The sequence below is a fragment of the Rhineura floridana genome, chromosome 3 (assembly GCF_030035675.1).
Source record: "Rhineura floridana isolate rRhiFlo1 chromosome 3, rRhiFlo1.hap2, whole genome shotgun sequence".
Lineage (NCBI taxonomy): Eukaryota > Metazoa > Chordata > Lepidosauria > Squamata > Rhineuridae > Rhineura > Rhineura floridana.
The window spans coordinates 146,242,717-146,261,528 of NC_084482.1; the positions used below are offsets into that span (position 1 = coordinate 146,242,717).

At 39.7% G+C, this 18,812-nt stretch overlaps 1 protein-coding gene across 8 annotated transcripts in view; it reads left to right on the forward strand.

Annotated features, from left to right (window-relative positions):
* CACNA2D3 (calcium voltage-gated channel auxiliary subunit alpha2delta 3) overlaps positions 1 to 18,812 on the forward strand; it is a 1,117,495-nt gene that overhangs the window by 746,869 nt on the left and 351,814 nt on the right. For all 8 annotated transcript variants that reach the window (XM_061618250.1, XM_061618247.1, XM_061618248.1 and 5 more), the window contains exons 14-16: positions 4,292 to 4,363; positions 5,542 to 5,622; positions 10,424 to 10,498. In XM_061618250.1, the coding sequence (XP_061474234.1) occupies positions 4,292 to 4,363; positions 5,542 to 5,622; positions 10,424 to 10,498 (228 nt within the window). The remainder of the gene's footprint in view (positions 1 to 4,291; positions 4,364 to 5,541; positions 5,623 to 10,423; positions 10,499 to 18,812) is intronic.

Below are 18,812 nucleotides of genomic sequence, written 5' to 3' on the forward strand. Positions count from 1 at the left end.
CACCATTCTGCGCAAGCTGGTCCCACAAGGACATGCCCAGATCCCCACCAGTCATTCAGCACTGGTAGTTCCCTAGGGAGTGCCCTTGAACAACATGCCTCCTTCTCCTACTTTGTCCCCACCTTCCTCACCTGCCCGAATTCCATGCCAGCCATTAGCTAAACATCCACAACCCACCCACCCCGAAAGCCGATTGAATCACCCATGGAGTAGGCAAAACCAAAGGGATTCTGAAATCAAAATCCCTAAAAAAAAAATCCTACTCAGCTCCAACTGGTGACTAGCGAAGCCCATACTGACCAGGGAGGGGGGGCTGGTGCCGCAAGGTGAAAAGAGGCAAGGTTTAAAGGCAGGAGTGGACTTTTAAACCCACTCCTGCCTCATGTCTCATTGGTCAGCAAACCCCAGCTGACCCTCAGTGGTAACCAAGAAAAAAGGTTCCTGAGCCTTCTCGAAGTCGGGTGGTGGCAAACACTCCCCCGCTTCAGGCGGGAACGCCATACTTGCAATTCTGCTTCAGTAGTTCCTTTTGGGAGATGCTCTTTGAAGTCTTGATGTATGGTGACTTGGAGATCAGTAGTAAAGTGTTGTGGAAATCTCACTGATTTTCTGAAAGGTTGCTATTTTGGACTCCACAGTACACCATAGTATTCATTGCTGACATGGAACAACACTTCTTTCAGCTCCTGCCCGCAGAGGCCTCTCCTCTATGATGATGTACCATGGAGATAATATCTAGGGCTGCAACTGAAACACTGGCTAGAGAAGAGTGTGGCTTAAAGGAGCAGCAAGGCTACTGTTCCATCTTGCAGCTCATACTGGCTCAGGTTTAAGAATGGGGAGAAGGCCTGCATGAGCATGGATCCCACCAGCAACACTTATGCCTGTCTGCACATTCAGCAGGTGTAATGGGGAATTCTGCAAAGGTAGAGTGATGCTGGCATGGCTGGGCGGAGGGACACCTCTGCCGATCCAAGCCCTCTCTTACCATCTGGTGCAAAGGGAATTTGGATTGCAATATACATCATCTGTACCGATTGAAAAGAAACTCTTGAGATATTACAACTGGACTTCAACTTTTTAGGTAGGAAGGGGAAGGGACATGAAATCCCAAGGGTGAACAGAAATTCTTCAGAGGCACCACAAACAAGAACAATGAGCATTTTTAATAGTAAAATGCTACCAAAACAATTATACAATACAAGATGGGTAAAACTAATATAATTACATCATCAACAAAAAGTGAAAACAAGTATCTCTTAAAAAATATTTTGTACCATTTTATATGGATACTAAACTATAGACAATTTCCAGATGGCTAGTTATGTTTGTTGCAGCAAAAGCAACGAAGAATCTTGTGGCAAGCCATCAAATTTATCATAGCATATACAAATATTTTTCAGTGCAAACAAGAACAGGAATAAAATAGCTCAAAAGATAGTATTATTGATTTTGATATGGAAAATAGGCATCATACCATGATTAACCAACAGCAAGATGAAAAAGTTGTGATGCATTTTTTGGACAAAATAACCAGATTTTAAAGCAGTTTTAGCAGTTAACCATAAGTGCAATTAAGATTTGGGGGGGAAATGAAAAAGATGCATCCATCTCATCCTTTAGCTAATCCTCTACATTAACCAAGACCTAGCAATAAACCAGATGCTTGCCAGCTTTCCATAATAACTAGACTTCTTCCTCCTTCCCACCCTTAAGTTTCACTTTCCTGGGCCTGTATTTTCCATGACATTCTGAGTCCCTGACGAGAGCAACCTTTAAACAGAAAGCATCCATTCACATTGGGTATTCTTTTCACAATGTGCTTTCCAGTTCAGAAAATAGTAATATTTGGCACCTGTAAAAACATTCAATCTGATGCATTAGTCTAGCATTTTTACATTTTTCATCCCATTTCTCTGTTTATTCAAATTATTAACAAATATGATTTCATAACCCATGGCACTACTTTATTAACTATGTTAGAACCCAGAAGCTAGCTGATTTCCACTTGGTTTATCAATGTTAAAAATAGTTTCTTATATTTTCAGTTTCAGCTTGCACATGCTGATGATTACATTATTTCAGGATAACAGAATTCCTGTGGATTCCAGTGAAACATACTGATTAAAGCATTTGTTTATGTGTTTGTTTAGTCATTTGTTGACTGCCCAGTAACAACATTGTTTTGACTGTTTCACAAGAATCAAAGAGAAAACAACCCCCTTCAGCCTGCAACATGTCTTGACCTTATTTGTTGCTTAATTATATCCAAGTCCTTTTTAATAAAATGGTTATGGAGCAATTTCAAGAACATAAGGTTGGGTCCAGAGTTAAGTGTGTATAACAGGGCTGCGGGTGGAGGGACCCTGCTGAATGGATAGGCTATAGTATGGAGTGTTGGGGATCCCTCCCAGATCAGGCAGAGCGGTGTTTGAAAGTGGGAGCTCTGTTTGTAAATGTGCTTTCAGTCAGTTTTCAGCAATCCTCCCTTGCCTCCCAGCCCCCCCCCATGCCACAGTCTACCCCATTCAGCAGCAGCATTTTCAGGGCGCTGGGAGAGACTTTTTCGGGGGAGGAGGGATGGAGAAGTCAGCTTCACCAGCTCCACTAGACATGCTTTCTAGACATTCTGGAGCTAGCCCACAACTTCTAGTTAATTCTTACCTGTCAATATAACATCATGTGTTTTATCTGCAAATTAAATATACATTCCACTACATTTTTGATGTTTTATGCTTGACTACAATATTTTGAGGAGTGGCATTCTCTTAGTTGCAATGGACTGCTTAAACAATTGTTTCTCTGTGGGTAGTGGCAAAGTGTTTGAAAGCTCTTTGTACCTGTAAACTTAAAGTTAAAGCTGTTCATCTGCCAGGAATGCTATGCCACAGAACTCTACAGGACACTGTGGAGGCACACATACATTCTGGTTCTTAGATGATGAAAACCTCTGCCATATTGTTCTGGGCCCATTGGTGTGCTTCTACAAGTGATGTCACTATGGCTGGGAGGAAAGGTTTCAACAGCTCCTGGTTAGCGGGAACTGAGGGATGTGTGGGCATTATGTGGGAGGGAACATCCAGAGAGATTTTTTTTTTTAAAAAAGTCCCAAACAAATGCTTCCTGCTCCACATCACTTCCTTCCCAATTTAGTGTGTGTGAGTGTGTGTGACTTAGTTCTGTATATCCTGCCACCGTGTTAATTTGCTGTCAGTACCTACAGTGCCTTGTAAATGAATAGTATATTGTATAGTAATCCATATAAAGTAATTCTTACTATATGTACTTTGTTCATAAGAATGCATGAAAGGCATTATTAACAATTAATGTTACAACTCTCACTGAGCAGCATTTCAGGAAAAGCTTTGTGGTGTGAGCCCCAGAGGTGTGTGTATAATATGGCAACATACAAAGGCTCAATTTTATATTCTTTTAGGAATAGTTTCACAGTAAACATTTCCTCTGGATTTGTCCATCACAAATCTATGCAGAGAAAAGATTTCCCCATTTTCCTATCACAGTCTTAATATGTGGTGGTTGCCACATGTTTAGTGACAGTATAGATTGCTTGTGAATGTTGGGGCTAAATTTGGTCATGAGAAAGCAGAGTTAAGCAGTAGCTAAGACACTGTACAGTGACTGCTTTTGCAAGTAACAGAGAATTTGCCTGTCATCTGTGCTTGCATCAGCAATGCAGTCCGTGAGCCAGCAGTTCACCAAGGTCAGGAACATCATCGTACATGAATTCTAATGTAGTTGCAGTGCATTGGAGATTATGGAATTGTCTATGGCTGAGATCCATAAACTTTCAGCTCCTATTACTACCAAGCTGGCATTAATGTCATGTAAAAAGCAGCCTGGTAGAGTGCAGGTACGAGCCCAGATGCTATCATCATCAACTGCCACAGTGGTTGCCAGCAAAGACTTGGGCAATGCAATTATCTGGATCCCATGAGGACTGGAAAGTTGAAGAAAATTAAGGCAGATTTGTCTGAATAAGAAAATTTTCAATACATATCTAACATATGAGTAAAAGATTACATAAATACATTTTTCTTTCTTTAAATGAAAGATGATATAAAATCAATGTTACCTTTCTATAGAGATATATTTTGGACTAAGCCTCAGATGAACTAAAAAGCAACGCAATGCAGGTTGCTGTGGACTCTTAAAGAGAACAATTTCCATTAATCAGAAAATAACTTCTTTGGATGCTTTCATAACTATGATTTAATAATGGTCCCATATCAGGTTGCTCTGTATTAATATATCTTCTTATTTTTTAATGTAGCTTGCAGATGATCAGGGATTGGTTTTGATGACCACTGTTGCCATGCCAGTATTTAGTAAGCAAAATGAGACTGTAAGTACTCACCAGCCTAGTGCTACAAAATGGAGGTTTTTAAATCAGTACAGATGTGAATGTCTTGATGAAGTTATGCATTTCTTGACTATTGGGCTTCCCCTCCTCTGCCTTTTCCCCATAAATTTGCACTTGCTATTAAAATCAGTGTCATACATTAACAGCAAAGAACTGAAAACTAAACTTTTTACAGTTCTTGAAATAAAAAAGGACCAAACGCTTTACATTTAAAAAAGAAGCACAAATTAAAAAGACAAATATCAAGCTTTTAAATTTTATGTTTATCATAGTTTTATTTTGGAGATCAAATAGGATGCAATCCAGCTTAATCTAAACATTTGTATTTATGTTTGAAAGCTATGGATTTCAGTAGGATTTAATTGCACCAATATTTTCCTTGATTGTTCTGATTTGCTGCACTATCTTTGTATTGGTACACAACAGCCTGCTGTCCAAGGAACAATAGACCACAGTCAGGAAAGTGGTAATGCATATGGACTTGTAGCTAATTTTACCATAAACATTTCTTGCAACAACCTGTTTGCACACTTGTGCACAAGGCACTGTATGTCTGTGCACACAGAAACATACAGACATGTTTTTGTTGTCACTGTGGTCTTCTGGATTAGAGCAAACATTTGTACTTATTTTCCCCTTAGACTAGCTTTAGTGTTTATATCCAGAAATATGTCTACTATATTTCTATAGTAATTATGTGCTGGATATATGTTTTTATATCACTACATTGCAAGACATATTTACATTTACACTGCCCTTCACATTTAATTCTTGCCTCCTGGGCATTGAAGGCTACTTGGAAAAGAAGATAAGTTGCATTTTTATATGTGACATTTTATCTGGATGGGACTTCCTGAGTCAAAGTGTTTAATTGAAACATCCTTATCAATTGAAGCTTTGCACACCACAGTTGATTTTTATTTCCAGGGTAAGGAAAAGAAGACAACTATTGATTTTGTATATGTGCTTATTCAGCCAGATTAGCTGCAGCCACCTATAATAGCTTGTCAAATAGTAGGAAGAATTAGCTAGTTATCGGCACTGCTCAGTGCAGTTTTAATCCATGTGGGAAATAATTATTGACTGAATACATCACTCTAATTGTAATTGTTTGTTCTAACTAATCTGCATTTTTTATTTTTTTAAATCTTTTAAAATAGAGATCCAAAGGCATTCTTCTGGGAGTTGTGGGCACAGATGTTCCAGTGAAAGAACTTCTGAAGACTATTCCAAAATACAAGGCAAATAACATTTTGGTTACTAGTTCACTATATTGAAATAGAAGTAAATTATATTTATAGGGTACAAAACATGTGTTGAATCCAGAGATGTGGTTCTACAAGTGGAAGGCATCTTCTGCAAGGGGAGGGGCCTTTCTTAATGTAGCACAAGACCCTTGTGTAAGAAAAGAGAACAGAAATCCAACTGTGTCTTTCTGCACAACAAGTTGTTGTGCAATCTCTTTCATAAAGAGGAGGCATTGCTCTAAGTGTTTCACACCACTGTAAGATGTGTGTGTGCTCTAAATCCATGTTGGGCAAATCTTCTGCTATTTGCAGAAAATCAGCAGTACTATAATTTCTTTCATGGGTGTATCTCTGGTTCCAGCCCATATTACTCAAACATGATATTGAGTACATTTTGTATGTATAATAAATCTGGAGTGAAGTCTAGGAAAGCTTTCCTCACAGATAATCCCCCCAAAATATTGTCATGGATTCACAAAGCTATTATAATACCCTAGATACAAGTCAATATTATGCTGTCCCATTTTCAGGAGTGTCTGTGTTTCCTGAATTCTTTAAAAAGAAACTCTTCAAAGCTTTGCTAATAAATTTCTCAAGCTCTTGGATGATCCTGATTGAATTACTGATAAGCCCTGGGTCCCCACTTTCTGGGAACCCAATTTGCTCTGTCATGTGAGATGAGGGAGGGGAGCAGACTCAATTCCTTTCAGGTGCATGGTTAGTGCTCCTTCAGTTGCAGGGTGCTGGCTAGGCCCCTCAGGTACAATTAGTGCTACCAGTGAGGCTTAGAGAGCAGACTAGAGGGAGAACTTCTAGGAAATATGCATCACTTTGCGATGGATAAAGGATAGTTGCTGGTTGACAGGGCTGGGAAGGAATTTTACTCATATTCACAACTGGGCTCAGCAGTGTGGGGGGTTTGCCTTCTTCATAGCAACACTTGTGTGCTGATGGTGATTGTTTATTATTTTACTCTTCACCAGCACTTGTTATTGCAGGTGGGGAGGCATTGGACTGGATCCATAGCAGGGGTGGGCACCTCTCTTCCTTTTGGGGGATCCCCTTAAGGAGCCTTGGATGGTGATTCAAGGCCTCAAGGCAAGCTCAGGAGACTGGCACAACCACGGCACCCCAGGTTGCATGATGGGCCCATGGTTTCAGTGCATGGCGGGCCATGGTGGGCCTACTGGTCATGCAACTTGCCATCATCAGTGTCTTAGTACTCAAGCTGCCTGATGACTGGATCCCATCCTATGCCATGCTACTGTGAGCTGTAACCAATAAAGTTGTGGCCAATCTTAACCCACACTAGTCTATGCGTGGTTTATGCTCTCCAACATTCCACACTACAGTTCACGCTGCATGCAGAGCTATTATTACTACCTTCCTTTTGCTTAGCCAGATTACAAGAATTACATAAGATACTGAACAACAGCCTCTATCCACAACAATATAATCATGATGACTGAAAATTCTAAAACATACAGTATATTGTAGCAGTTGTTATGCAGCTAATGCATTCCTTTTGCTTGTAAAGCTATAAACAATTTATCAAGCCTCAGATTTGCACATTTTCTACTACAAGAGAACAATATAGCAGCACCTAATAGCATACATATGCAAAGACATTAATTGTTGTGGGCTCCAAAAAAAACCTTTCAGTTTTTCAAAGGTTACAATATATATCCCATGCATTATAAAGCGCAGTTTCTGTGCCATGTTCTGCAAGCAGAATCCTGATTGTATTTCTTTAGATCCAAACCACTATTTGGATGTTGTGTACAATCTAATACAATGGTGTTGTTTACAGTTGATCATCATTTTAGAATGCACCTTATCAGGAGAGGGTGGGCTTTCACTTAAAGCAATGTGACATTTAAGCTAGAGAGTGTCTTGAGAACAGTCGAGACACTTATTATTATTATTATTATTATTATTATCTTTATTATCTTTATTATTATTATTATCTTTATTTATACCCCACCATTTTTCCAAAACTGGAACTCATGGCGGCTTCCAGATAAAAAATACATATAATTAAAAACATACAAAGTCTACATTAAAATAAGATTAAACTATTTCCAATATTAAAACCATACACACATATAGCTAAAAAAGTTCAAACTAGTTTAAAAATGATATAATAGACATTAGCAATGCAGCACCCTTCACGCCCTATCCTTAGCCTTCAATTCCAAAGGCTTGTTGGAATAGGAAGGTCTTTGCTTGTCGGCAGAAGGACTGCAAAGAGGGGGTCATTCTTACCTCCCTAGGAAGGGAATTCCAAAGCCTAGGGGCAGCCACCGAGAAGGCCCTCTCACGCGTCCCCACTAGTCGTACTTGAGAAGATGTGGGTATTGAGAGAAGGGCCTCTCCTGAGGATCTCTGGGCCCGGGCAGGCTCATACAGGGAGATACGGTCTGATAAATAGCCTGGACCTAAGCCGTATAGGGCTTTATAGGTCAGCACCAGCACTTTGAATTGTGTCCGGAAACAGACTGGCAACCAGTGGAGCTTTTTTAACAGGGGGGTAGTACGGTCCCTGTAACCAGCCCCAGTTAGCATTCTGGCTGCAGCACGTTGTACCAACTTATGAGATGATTCAGGCAATTTTAGAAATAAGTTGTATTATGCACTGGAAAAAAGAGCAAAAACAAAAACATCCCAGCAGGTATAAAAATATTTCTTTATTTGATCTACCTTCCCAGTGGTAAAACTGTGTTGTGCAGAACATCTGCCAAAGCCATCAGCAGCTGGTTTTTCCACTAAGGGATATTTTAATGACTAGACATCAGTGATTTGAAGATACATTTATTGCAATCAATGTGTGCAGTCAGCTGGGTAACAGAAGCATTGTCAAAGGGAGTAGGATTGTTATTGAAATGAACGCATTGCTAAATTTGATAATGCTTGTACTTTTAGGCCCAGTACAACACTACATCGCGCTCTGATTACTTCCAATAGATCTCTGAGCTCTGGAATTGGAAATGACACCTCTGGATTAGAAAAAGTCCCCTTTTATGCATATAGTATTATATCCATTTAAGTTTTCTTTTCCTCTCTTGATCACAGAGAATAGGGTGCCCAGGCCCATTGCCAGAGTCTTCTCTTGAAGACTCTTTCAGTTCTGAACTAGTTCAAAACCTGTAAAGATTTTTCCTTATCACCAATAAGTTATAAAAAGAAAGTTGAGCTTTTTCTTCCATAGAAATTAAAGGACAACATATTTTTGTGCCACATTTACTCTATTGCTATGATTTTGTGAAGTCCCTCCTTTGTATTGAAGCTTATTGCTCAGTAGGAGCAAAGCTAAGGTAAAGGGAGCACAGACTTTTCGTAGTACTATTTGATTCCTCACAGCCCAAAGAAAAGTGATGCACTGTTACTTGGACAAAGGGTAGGTCCAAACACCAGGTGGTGAATGGTAAGCTACATAGTGCCATCCAGGATATTTCCTTTTAAAAATCTGGGGAGTCCCAGAGCAGACATATTTGAAACTCCTCCTCTCATTTTAATTCAGATTCTTCAAGACAGTTGAATTGTCCTCAAAGCACAAAAGTTGAGGTTGCACATTGTTCAGAGTCATAAGCTCTGTCAATGTCAGGTGTGCTTCTATGGGAAGATTGCAGGGGTGGGGGCTTTCTGGTCCATAGGAACCACATCATCTCTTCCGTGTATTGGTCTAAGCATGGGTGTGAAGATTTGCTGGCAAGTAGAACCTGGTTAAGCATCTTCCTTGCTTGGGATTTCATTTCATATGCTGTAGTGCAAGTTACCATCACTGCTGGCAACACTGGATGTGTTAGATTGGGGTGCCTCTCTGTTTCCTTTCCCTCTAATGAAGAAGTGTGTGAGTGAGTGACAGACAGACAGAATGGGTGGGCATGGTGAGCTAAATATTTCAGCTCTATTATGTACTTCATGGATGTAAAACCCTGGGCCTGGGAGCCAAATGTGGGCCTCCATCCTTCTCTATCTACTCCTTGGGAATCTCCCCAGACCATACCGCTTCCTCAGCCATATCTCCTCTCCCCAGGCTACACCCCTCAGTAGTGCTGCTTTGTACCCACCTTGACTGTTTTTGCCTAACTGGAATGCACCCTTGAACTCTGATAATATCTCTCGCTTACCTGGATCGAGAATAGAGAGTGTGCATAGAAACTAGCCTACTGTACAAAATAATTTGCATTTGTTGCTCTGCTCACTTTTCCTTCTGGCTTTGCCCATGATGTGGTCTCTGCAAGGTTGCCCAGAGGACAAGCAGTTCCCTACCCCTGATTTATGGAGTTCCCTACAGTCATGGTGTTTTATTTATTTATTTATGATATTTATTAGTTGCTTTTTTTGCAAAATGAAACTCAAAGTGAGTTACAAAAAAGAAAAAAAATCTCAAAAACATATACAGAATAAAGATAATAGTACAAAATACCAAGCAAAACTCAATACAATAAATAGAACAATATGATAAAAATGGCAACACACAATAGAACTCAAATATAGATTTTCTGCTACCCCCCTCCTGTGCCCCAACCTCAGAACCTACTAGTTTTGGCTACATGTTAAAGAAAAGGGACTTCGTGTAAAGTTCAGTGAATCATTTTGTTGTTTAAGGCTTATAACTTTGAGGGCAAAGGCAAAATCAACCTGGAAATTCACCTGCAAACCCCCAACTGAAGTGAACGGTAGTGTTCCTGTGTTGTTCCCATTTTTTTAATGGTTCTTAATGTGTCCCAAGAACTTACCTGTTGCTTAGGGCATGCTTATTCAGGTTCTTTTCTCTCCTGTACCCTTGCAGTTAGGTATTCACGGATATGCATTCGCAATCACCAACAATGGATACATTCTGACTCATCCAGAACTCAGGCCTCTGGTAAGTTAAGGAGTATGTTGATTGATTTTATACATGCTGTGATGGAGATGTTTAAAGGTTCTTTTTCTTCTTAGCAAAGGCAGAATAAAAAAATATAGTATAATGATTCATAAGGGCGACTACTACTAAAAAAAGAGCATTTAAGCATAAATGCTGCAGACATTTTTCTGAGAGATCCAATGCAAATGACAACATAAAGCCTTTTGGTGATATAGATGTGTACATGTTGTACAGTGAGGGACCCAAGCCCCTGTAAGTGCAGAAAGGCAAAGCCATAAATTGCAATTATGTACACTTAAATTAAAATGGAATGCTATGTTACTAAGTAAAAGCACCTATATGTCATGTTGAAGAGGACTCAAATTTTTAAAACTGTGTGGACATTTTATACAAGCTCCCTTCCCCCTCCTTTTTTAACTTGAAGGGTTAACTTGAAGGGTTTTAACTTGAAGGGCTTTTTTTAAAAAAAGTGAGATTCACTTCCATTACCCTTTTTACCACCTTCTCATTAACCAAAATGAGAAATAAGTTTGATGTGTCTATTATGTAAAAGTTTATTGAATGATAGCATAGGCTGTAGCTTAATTTTTGTGATTTTATAGGAACACTTTACCTAAGAGTTTCATCACCATTCAATCTAACTTAAAGAAGTGGCATTAATGAATACACTACTGTATAATATAATATGGATGCCATTTCTCAGGTAGGCACTTAAAGTAATTATGAGAATTCATCAATATATTAGAAGAAAGCAGCAATATATCTGAGGTGGGTATTTGCACATCAAACAGTTTAGAATTATTGTGCAGAATGATTTATGGAGTTATAATTGCAGCTTGCACAAACATTTATCCCTCTTACATTTGAATTAGGCATTACACTTGGTCAATATTTACATTTGAGCAGTTTTGATGAGGAGACTGTCAGGATACCAACATTTTCCTGACACACACACTCACAGACACCGCGGTTTTATTTTAAAAAGAGGGCAACACTGTAGAAAGACAGTGGATTTTTTAAATATATAAATACCTATTTTAAAGGATGTTCTGAATTTAAACAAATTCTTCTACCTTTTCTGTTTTTAGCATTGTTATAAGTCACTTGGAGACCTTCAGGTAACAAGCGACTAATAAAGTTAATTAATAGTAGTAGTATTTGGTATTTTTGGATGGAAAGGGTCTCACTAGATCAACAGGGTAAAACTGAGGGTAACAGTAATCAGGCAATGAGCAATTATGAAAATAGCTTTTAAAAATAAATTGTGGGAGTGGGGGGCAAATTTGAGTTAGGAACCTAGTGTGGGGTACCTCCCTGAGGTCCTAATCAAGATCAAGCCTCCTGTACTGGCTGTTTGCGATGGGGGCTGAAAGCTCTCATACAAATAGCGGGTATTGGGACCCCACATTCAGGACTGCAACAGGAAGTAAAGGATTGAACTCTCCTACCTCCCAATCTAGACAGCTGTGCCTGCCCCCCCCAAGCTGAAATTTACTTTTAAATTTTAAATCACTCGCTTGCTAAATTGTTTAGATGGAGCCTCGCCCAATGTAGAATTCAGTCTGGTACATTGTATAAGGGAAACCTACATGTGTGTAGCAGATTCTGCTTCAGCCCTTCCCCCAACATGGAGGTAGCAGGGGGCAGAAGCAGAAAGCATAACCCTCCCCTTCTCTCATGTGACCACAACTATGCAAGAGGAGAATGGCTGAAGGATGCTTACGAATCTCCTGTTTCATTCTCCCCTACTCCCCAACCCATGAGGCAAATCACTATTATTTCCATTTTACAAACAGGGAACACATGTTTACAGACTATGAGTTAGTTCCTGGCAGTGAATCCATAATGAAAAAGATCACCAAGATAAATCCCAGTGACTGTAATGGTTATGGTACAAGGTTGATGTGGAATCCCTGGGTTGTATCCCACACAACACGTGTGAAGTTTCGCACAAAACAAGAAGTTCCCCTTCCTCTCCTCTCCCCATGCACCCTCAGAATATGCGCTGGAGACTGCTCCAACCCTTCGGAGCAGATTTGAAAGATCTGAGGGGTCTGCAGGGGAAAAGAGAGGAAAGTTCTGTCGCGCAAGTGGAAGTCTGCTGGGCTAACAGAACAGCTGCACTGGAAGTGCTTCAGCCCTTAGATTAGCTGCTTAGTAACTGTCCCTTTCCATCTGTGCACCCTTTGGCCAGAACTGCATTGCAGAGTGTAAACATTATGTTCATTAGTATACACGACCCTGCTTCAAAAAAAAAGTAAGATCTTTGTACTTTTCTTTCTTAAAATGTGTCCAAAGTACAAGAGTAAGAACATGTCTCTCTGTGTGTTTCCCCCCTCATTTACCATGTACCATGTGACTAAGATTTAATCACTTTACTTAGCTTTGTCATTTGGAAAGGCTTTTAAAAATCAGCAGTTCTTAATAACTCTCTCCAATGTCACTCCTATAACCTGTACCGTTTCCTTCCTCACCTGTTCCACATTAACAGGTTATAGAAAAGGGGACAAATATGTCACCATGTCTCATTCTTAGAAGTCAGATTTAAATGGAAAGCAAAAGAAATTAAGTACCCTTCTAGTTTATTATTGCTGGGTGGAACACACACGGGCGCGCACACACACACAGAGCAAATACTGTTATTCTACTTAAATGTAGTTTTCTGTGAGGCATTAGCTTTTGTTCAACCCTTCTGTAGGTTCAGATGCTATATATTCCTTGTAGATACACACATACATATATCACTATTGTAATATATCATAGTAAAGCCCATCCTCTTTTACTATTTTTTGCACTGCAAGAAGAATTTATCTGTTCTGGTCTGTATTAGTCTGATGCCTAAATCATTTTAAGTGGACTGTATTGAGATACATTGTTTAAGAAGTAGATATTTAACTGGTATGTCATGTGCTCAAAAAGCTTTGCAAATTGCATCTTTATATGCTACCAGATTTCTGCATGCAGAAAATCAAAATGTCAAAAGAGACCACATTTCATATTCATGGATTCTTTTAGAAACCTCTTATCCTCCTTCCTCTTTCCCAGAACTTCCACTTCCTATTTTACTGACATTAGTTGATGTCCGGAACAAAGTCAAGTCAAGTGAGCTGTTTGGAGCAGTCCTAAAGTCTTTCACATCCATCTCAATGAATATAATATGGATGACTGTGGATGATATCCTGTTATGCCCATCCACCAACAAAACAGACGTTTGCTCATGCAACAGGGCTTCCTCTTCTTCTGCTCTTTCCTACAGTACCCTGTGTGCCCAAACTCTGCTCCCAAGAGTTGGAAGACCCTTTGGAGCAGATTTCTGTGGGGCGTCGAGGACTGCAGGGGAGATAAAAGGAAGGGGAAGCCCTGTTGTGTGAGGGGATGTCCACATGAGTGACGTTGGATTTCACCCCATGTGTTATTAGGTCCCCTTTCCCTTCACATCCTATTCCTATCATGATTTAAAAGGACAAAGAAGGATTCATTTATACTCCTTGCATGTGTAAATATGTATATACTGCTGGAATAGTTGACTGGCTCAGAAAGAGCACATACACTAAAGTTTCATCCCACAATCCAGTTTGAAGTATGGGACCTTCAATGCACTGAACTCCTTTACCTGCAATATCCCTCTTATTTATCACATCAGCACATACCTCTCTGTTCCTTCCATTTAAATCATCCTGTTTCTGCACAGAATCTGTGACTACACAAATTCACATACTTATTGTGGAATAGGGATGCAGGAGAATATGCACAGGTGTTTAGTTTAGTTATGCTCCTAACTAAAAAGAGTCTGTAAAGCCTGTAAGTTCCATTCAGTCCTGGTACTCAAAACAAATTCCTGGACTCCCATAATTCTTTAATTCTGATGCTATGTCTTTTGCACCAGATCTGCATTTGTGGATCTCAGAGTTATAGTAAAAAATAAAGTAGATCCTGCAATCTTGAAGTCCACCCACCCCTGCTCTATGAAATTTAAAACTAACACAAGGGCCCTTGCCTTGTCTTCTTTTTCTTAATTATGGGTTTGCTATTCCATAAACTAGATCTCATACATTCCTTGTTTAAGAGGGAAATATGTAATGAATTCCAGCAACAATGGATGATAGAAGACAGATTGGCAAATGATGTAATCTTCCTTTGTTGTTTTTGTTCATGACAGCAGTTTTTTAATGGGAAAAAGTGGATATGTTTTCCTTCCTCACATCACTGCACATCTCTGGCTCATTACCATACACAATCATTCGAATGGTAAGCACACAGATAAATAAAACTGTGAGGCCAGGGAGCTCACTACATTGTATTCATTCTGTGTTTATTCAGGTCCAGATTTTAAAAATCTGGATCCTTCAGCACAGGATCATATCACCATATCAATAGAAGCACCCTAAAAGCTATCTACTTTTGGCTCACATGGATTGGCTCACATATGTGAAGAATGCAGCCTGTGAACATATATCCTGATTAGCATGCGTATATGGTGCAGGTCAGAGGTGCCTGTGGGATAAAGAACAGCTTCAGTGCCATGAACTCAAAATGATCTACTAATAACCAGTAGTAACTAATGATAGAAAATTCCCATTTGATGATTGAGGATTTATTTATTTTAAGTTGTGCAGTGATTACTGGAATGGTTTATTACAGTGGAAAAATTGCAGTACTTATGGGCCACAGGTCATTATGCATATGAAGCAAAATTGATGTCAGATCATTCCAGTTATTGGGACTATGATGATTTTTTTTAAAAAAATATATATATTAGCTATGCAATAATGAAGGCAAAATCATAACTGAGATGTGACCAAGAGCCATTTTTTGGAGGGGGGAATGAATTCAATGTCTGGCCCCCGATTCAATTGTCATCTTTCTATGTAGAGCCAATGTGCAGAGTGTGTTTTGATATTCAAAAGTACTATAACAGTTTAAAGTCCTGACTGAATTGGTCTAAGACCAATTGAATGAACATAAGTTTAACAACTGTTTTACTAATGTATTGTGAAAAACAACCCCCTTTGGAGGAGACTAGAAAAACTGCCAAGCGTATGCTGGAAAAAAGTCAAATTAAACCTCTATAATCTGTATTTAAATCATATTTTGATTTATTTGTTTGCTGACTTGGTCTTTATAATTTAATCATCTTGTTGGGATTCTGTTCCTACCATGTTTACACGAATCAGGAGTGGGGAACCTATCGCCCTCCAGATGTTGTTGGACTACAATTCCCATCATCCATGCTGCTTGGGGCTGATAAGAGTTGAAGTCCAAGAACATCTGAAGGGCCACTGGTTCCCAACCCAACTTAAATAGTGCTTTTATTTGTGATGACTCCATCAAGTTAACATTCTATTGATCACGCCTGCAAGGGGAACGTCAGTTTTGACTTTTAGGGGAGTGCAATTAGCCACAGTATCTTCCAAATATTATGGTGAAACAAAGGTATCCGCACATGGGTGTGACTCACATGATCTGAGAAGTGAGCCCCTACTTTCCTTACCCATACTTGTGCTGGTGATGCACTATGTAAGATCTGGCATTAGATGGCAGCATAACACTACCAAGTATAATCAGCCAGTAACATAGCCTTCACTGGAATCTGAGCAGGCACAGCCATTATTCAAAACATATATATATATATATATATATATATATATATATATATATATATAATCATGCATGTTTTGAATATGTTGTGTTTATGTAAAAAGTGAAAGTTAAGACTTGTATTGAATGTGTTTCTCTTTACTGCAAAACAGTGTATTATTAAAATGCAAAAACAAAACCCCACTGGCATAAAAACATATATGGCAACAAGAAAACAGAAACATTATATGTTTCACTTTCTGCTACATTGGAAAGCTCTGTTTGGCTGTAGTATGGAAATATTAACAGGAAATGTTTCCACGGTCCAAAAAAGCAGCCTTGAAAAAATGCATATACTTAAAAACAGAAAAGCTAGTAGGCGTCAGAGAGACAAACATGGAGAAACATGAGCCACAATTCATAATCACAATTGTAATATCTCCTCTTGTATTACAGATTAGAGTATAAAAATGTAGTTTAATAACACGGTACACATCTTCAGATTAATTCCATTTGTTCTCATCTGATGTCTTAAGAACGCTAAATACAGATCTCAGTAAAAGATATTTATTATAATTGTAGAAAATTACATTCTTAAATACACACACACACACACACACACACACACACACACACACGAGTTCCAAGACCATTACACTCAATTATGTCCCACTGACATTAAAGAAACAATTCAAATAATGTGTTTAGCTGGCAGCCATCTTTCTCCTTTCATCCTACATATGAGTATGATCTTACATCATAACATGACATCATTCCCAGGGCCATTCTCACCATTGGATGACAACTGGACTCCTGAGTGCAGCCACTTGGAGCAGCAGGCTAGCTTTTCTTAAACAAGAAAAATGGCTTCCTCATTTAAATGTAAAAGCACTCCCACCCCCCATACACACATGTAAAATTGTTGAGACTGAAACTTTGAGGAACACTTTCATCCCCCATTACCCCCCAAAGTGATAAAAAAGCTGGGCAGAATGAAGGTTCATATAGGAATAACTGCTCTAAGAGACACTATCAGTTTGGAACTTGGGCACAGAAAACCCAGTTTGTGCTGTAGTCTATGGTTAGGAGATATCTTTCTGCCAGGCTTTACCACTGCAGAGCCCCCTGCTGAACCTGCTGAAAGCCAGCAGAGCACATGCAACATTGGTGGTATACCAAGCAGCAATCGCCGGCTTTAGGCCCTTAAGGCATTTTGGCCCTCAGACTGGGTGTTTGGGGGGAGAGGTCAGAACAGGTGTGGCCACGGATCTGCTGAATACAAAGCAGGCACAGTCCCTGGAGAGGGGTCCAATTTGGGCCCTTGTGTTGCACTCACCTGGAATTGACACAGCAGAATAGGTGCTGATGCAGCGAAGAGTCTGCCCCACCACTCCATGCCCCTGCTCCTGTTAGGATTGCTCCCTTAAAACCTACACTAGTTAAGGCTGTAACTGTAAACACCTGTACTTTTAATGGTTCCCAAAAGCTATCTGGCATGCTGCACAGTGGAACCAGATGTTTATGCCATCTTCAGCTCATCAGTTGATGAGCTGCCATGTTCTGATGCAATCTGACTGTTCTTTTTCTGTCAAAGTGAGGGTGCCCCCTATGGACTTGGAAAGAAATCCCACTTAAACAAATGGGCCTTAATCCTGAGAAGTCTTGGCTGAAGGAGTATGCTAGTATAAATCAGAAGCAATCAGAAGTGCACTGCCTCTGAATATGAAGGTTGCATTTTTGGCTCTCAAAACTATTGAAATCAGTGTGCTTTTTCAGTAAAATCTGGTTCAGCTCAGATGCAAGTTTCTCAGTTTGCTTATTGGAGTTATTACACAGCATTAAATTGATTTCAGTGTGGCTATTCCTTCTAATAAAGTTTATCAGCATGTGTAAATGCTTCCAGAGCCGAGTCTTAGCCAATTTATTTATGTACTTATTTAGTAAAACGTCTGTATACCGCTCTTTTGTTAAAAACATTAAGGCGGTTTATAACACATTGAAAAAGCCAACAACCATAGAATAAAAACATTAAAAATACAATAAAAACAAAGGCCAACTGTTGCAAAAAGAGCATCTGCATAAGCCTGGTGGAACAGAAAGGTTTTCAGCAGATACTTCAAAGTTAAAACAGAAGGTGCCTGCTAAATCTCTGTTGGCACAGTATTTCAGAGAAATGGGCTGATGACACTGAAAGTTCAATTTTGTGTCAATGTTAAATGAGCTTCACCAACTCGGGATGACCAGAGCCACTCCTGCAGATGATCTCAGTGATCGAGCTGGGATATAGGGTTCATGTTATCACATTAAGAACCTTGAAAAACAGTGTCCCTCTACAGCAGTTGAGGAACGTGTCACCCTCCAAATGTTGCTGGACTTCTAGTTCCCATCATCCCTGACCATTGGCTCTGCTGGCTGATGTAGCCCAACAGTATCCGGAGTAGGGCTGCGCAATGGATTTGGTCAAGGCCTGAGCCAAAAGTGGATATTATGGCGGCTCAGCCAAGTCGGTTTCTGACAGCCAGAGATCGCTGTGGGTTAGATTTGATGACCCAGAATGACCCAGGGCTGTCAGGGGATGGGACATCAGGCAGAAAGAAGAGGCAGCCATGTCTCTCCTTTCTGCCTGAAGAGCAGAGGTGGCCATCCTTTCAGGGTGCTGTTAGTTGGGGAGGAGGAGGAGACTCCATATGTTTAATTAGGTTTTTTTAAAAAATCCTAATTAAACATGAGTCATTCC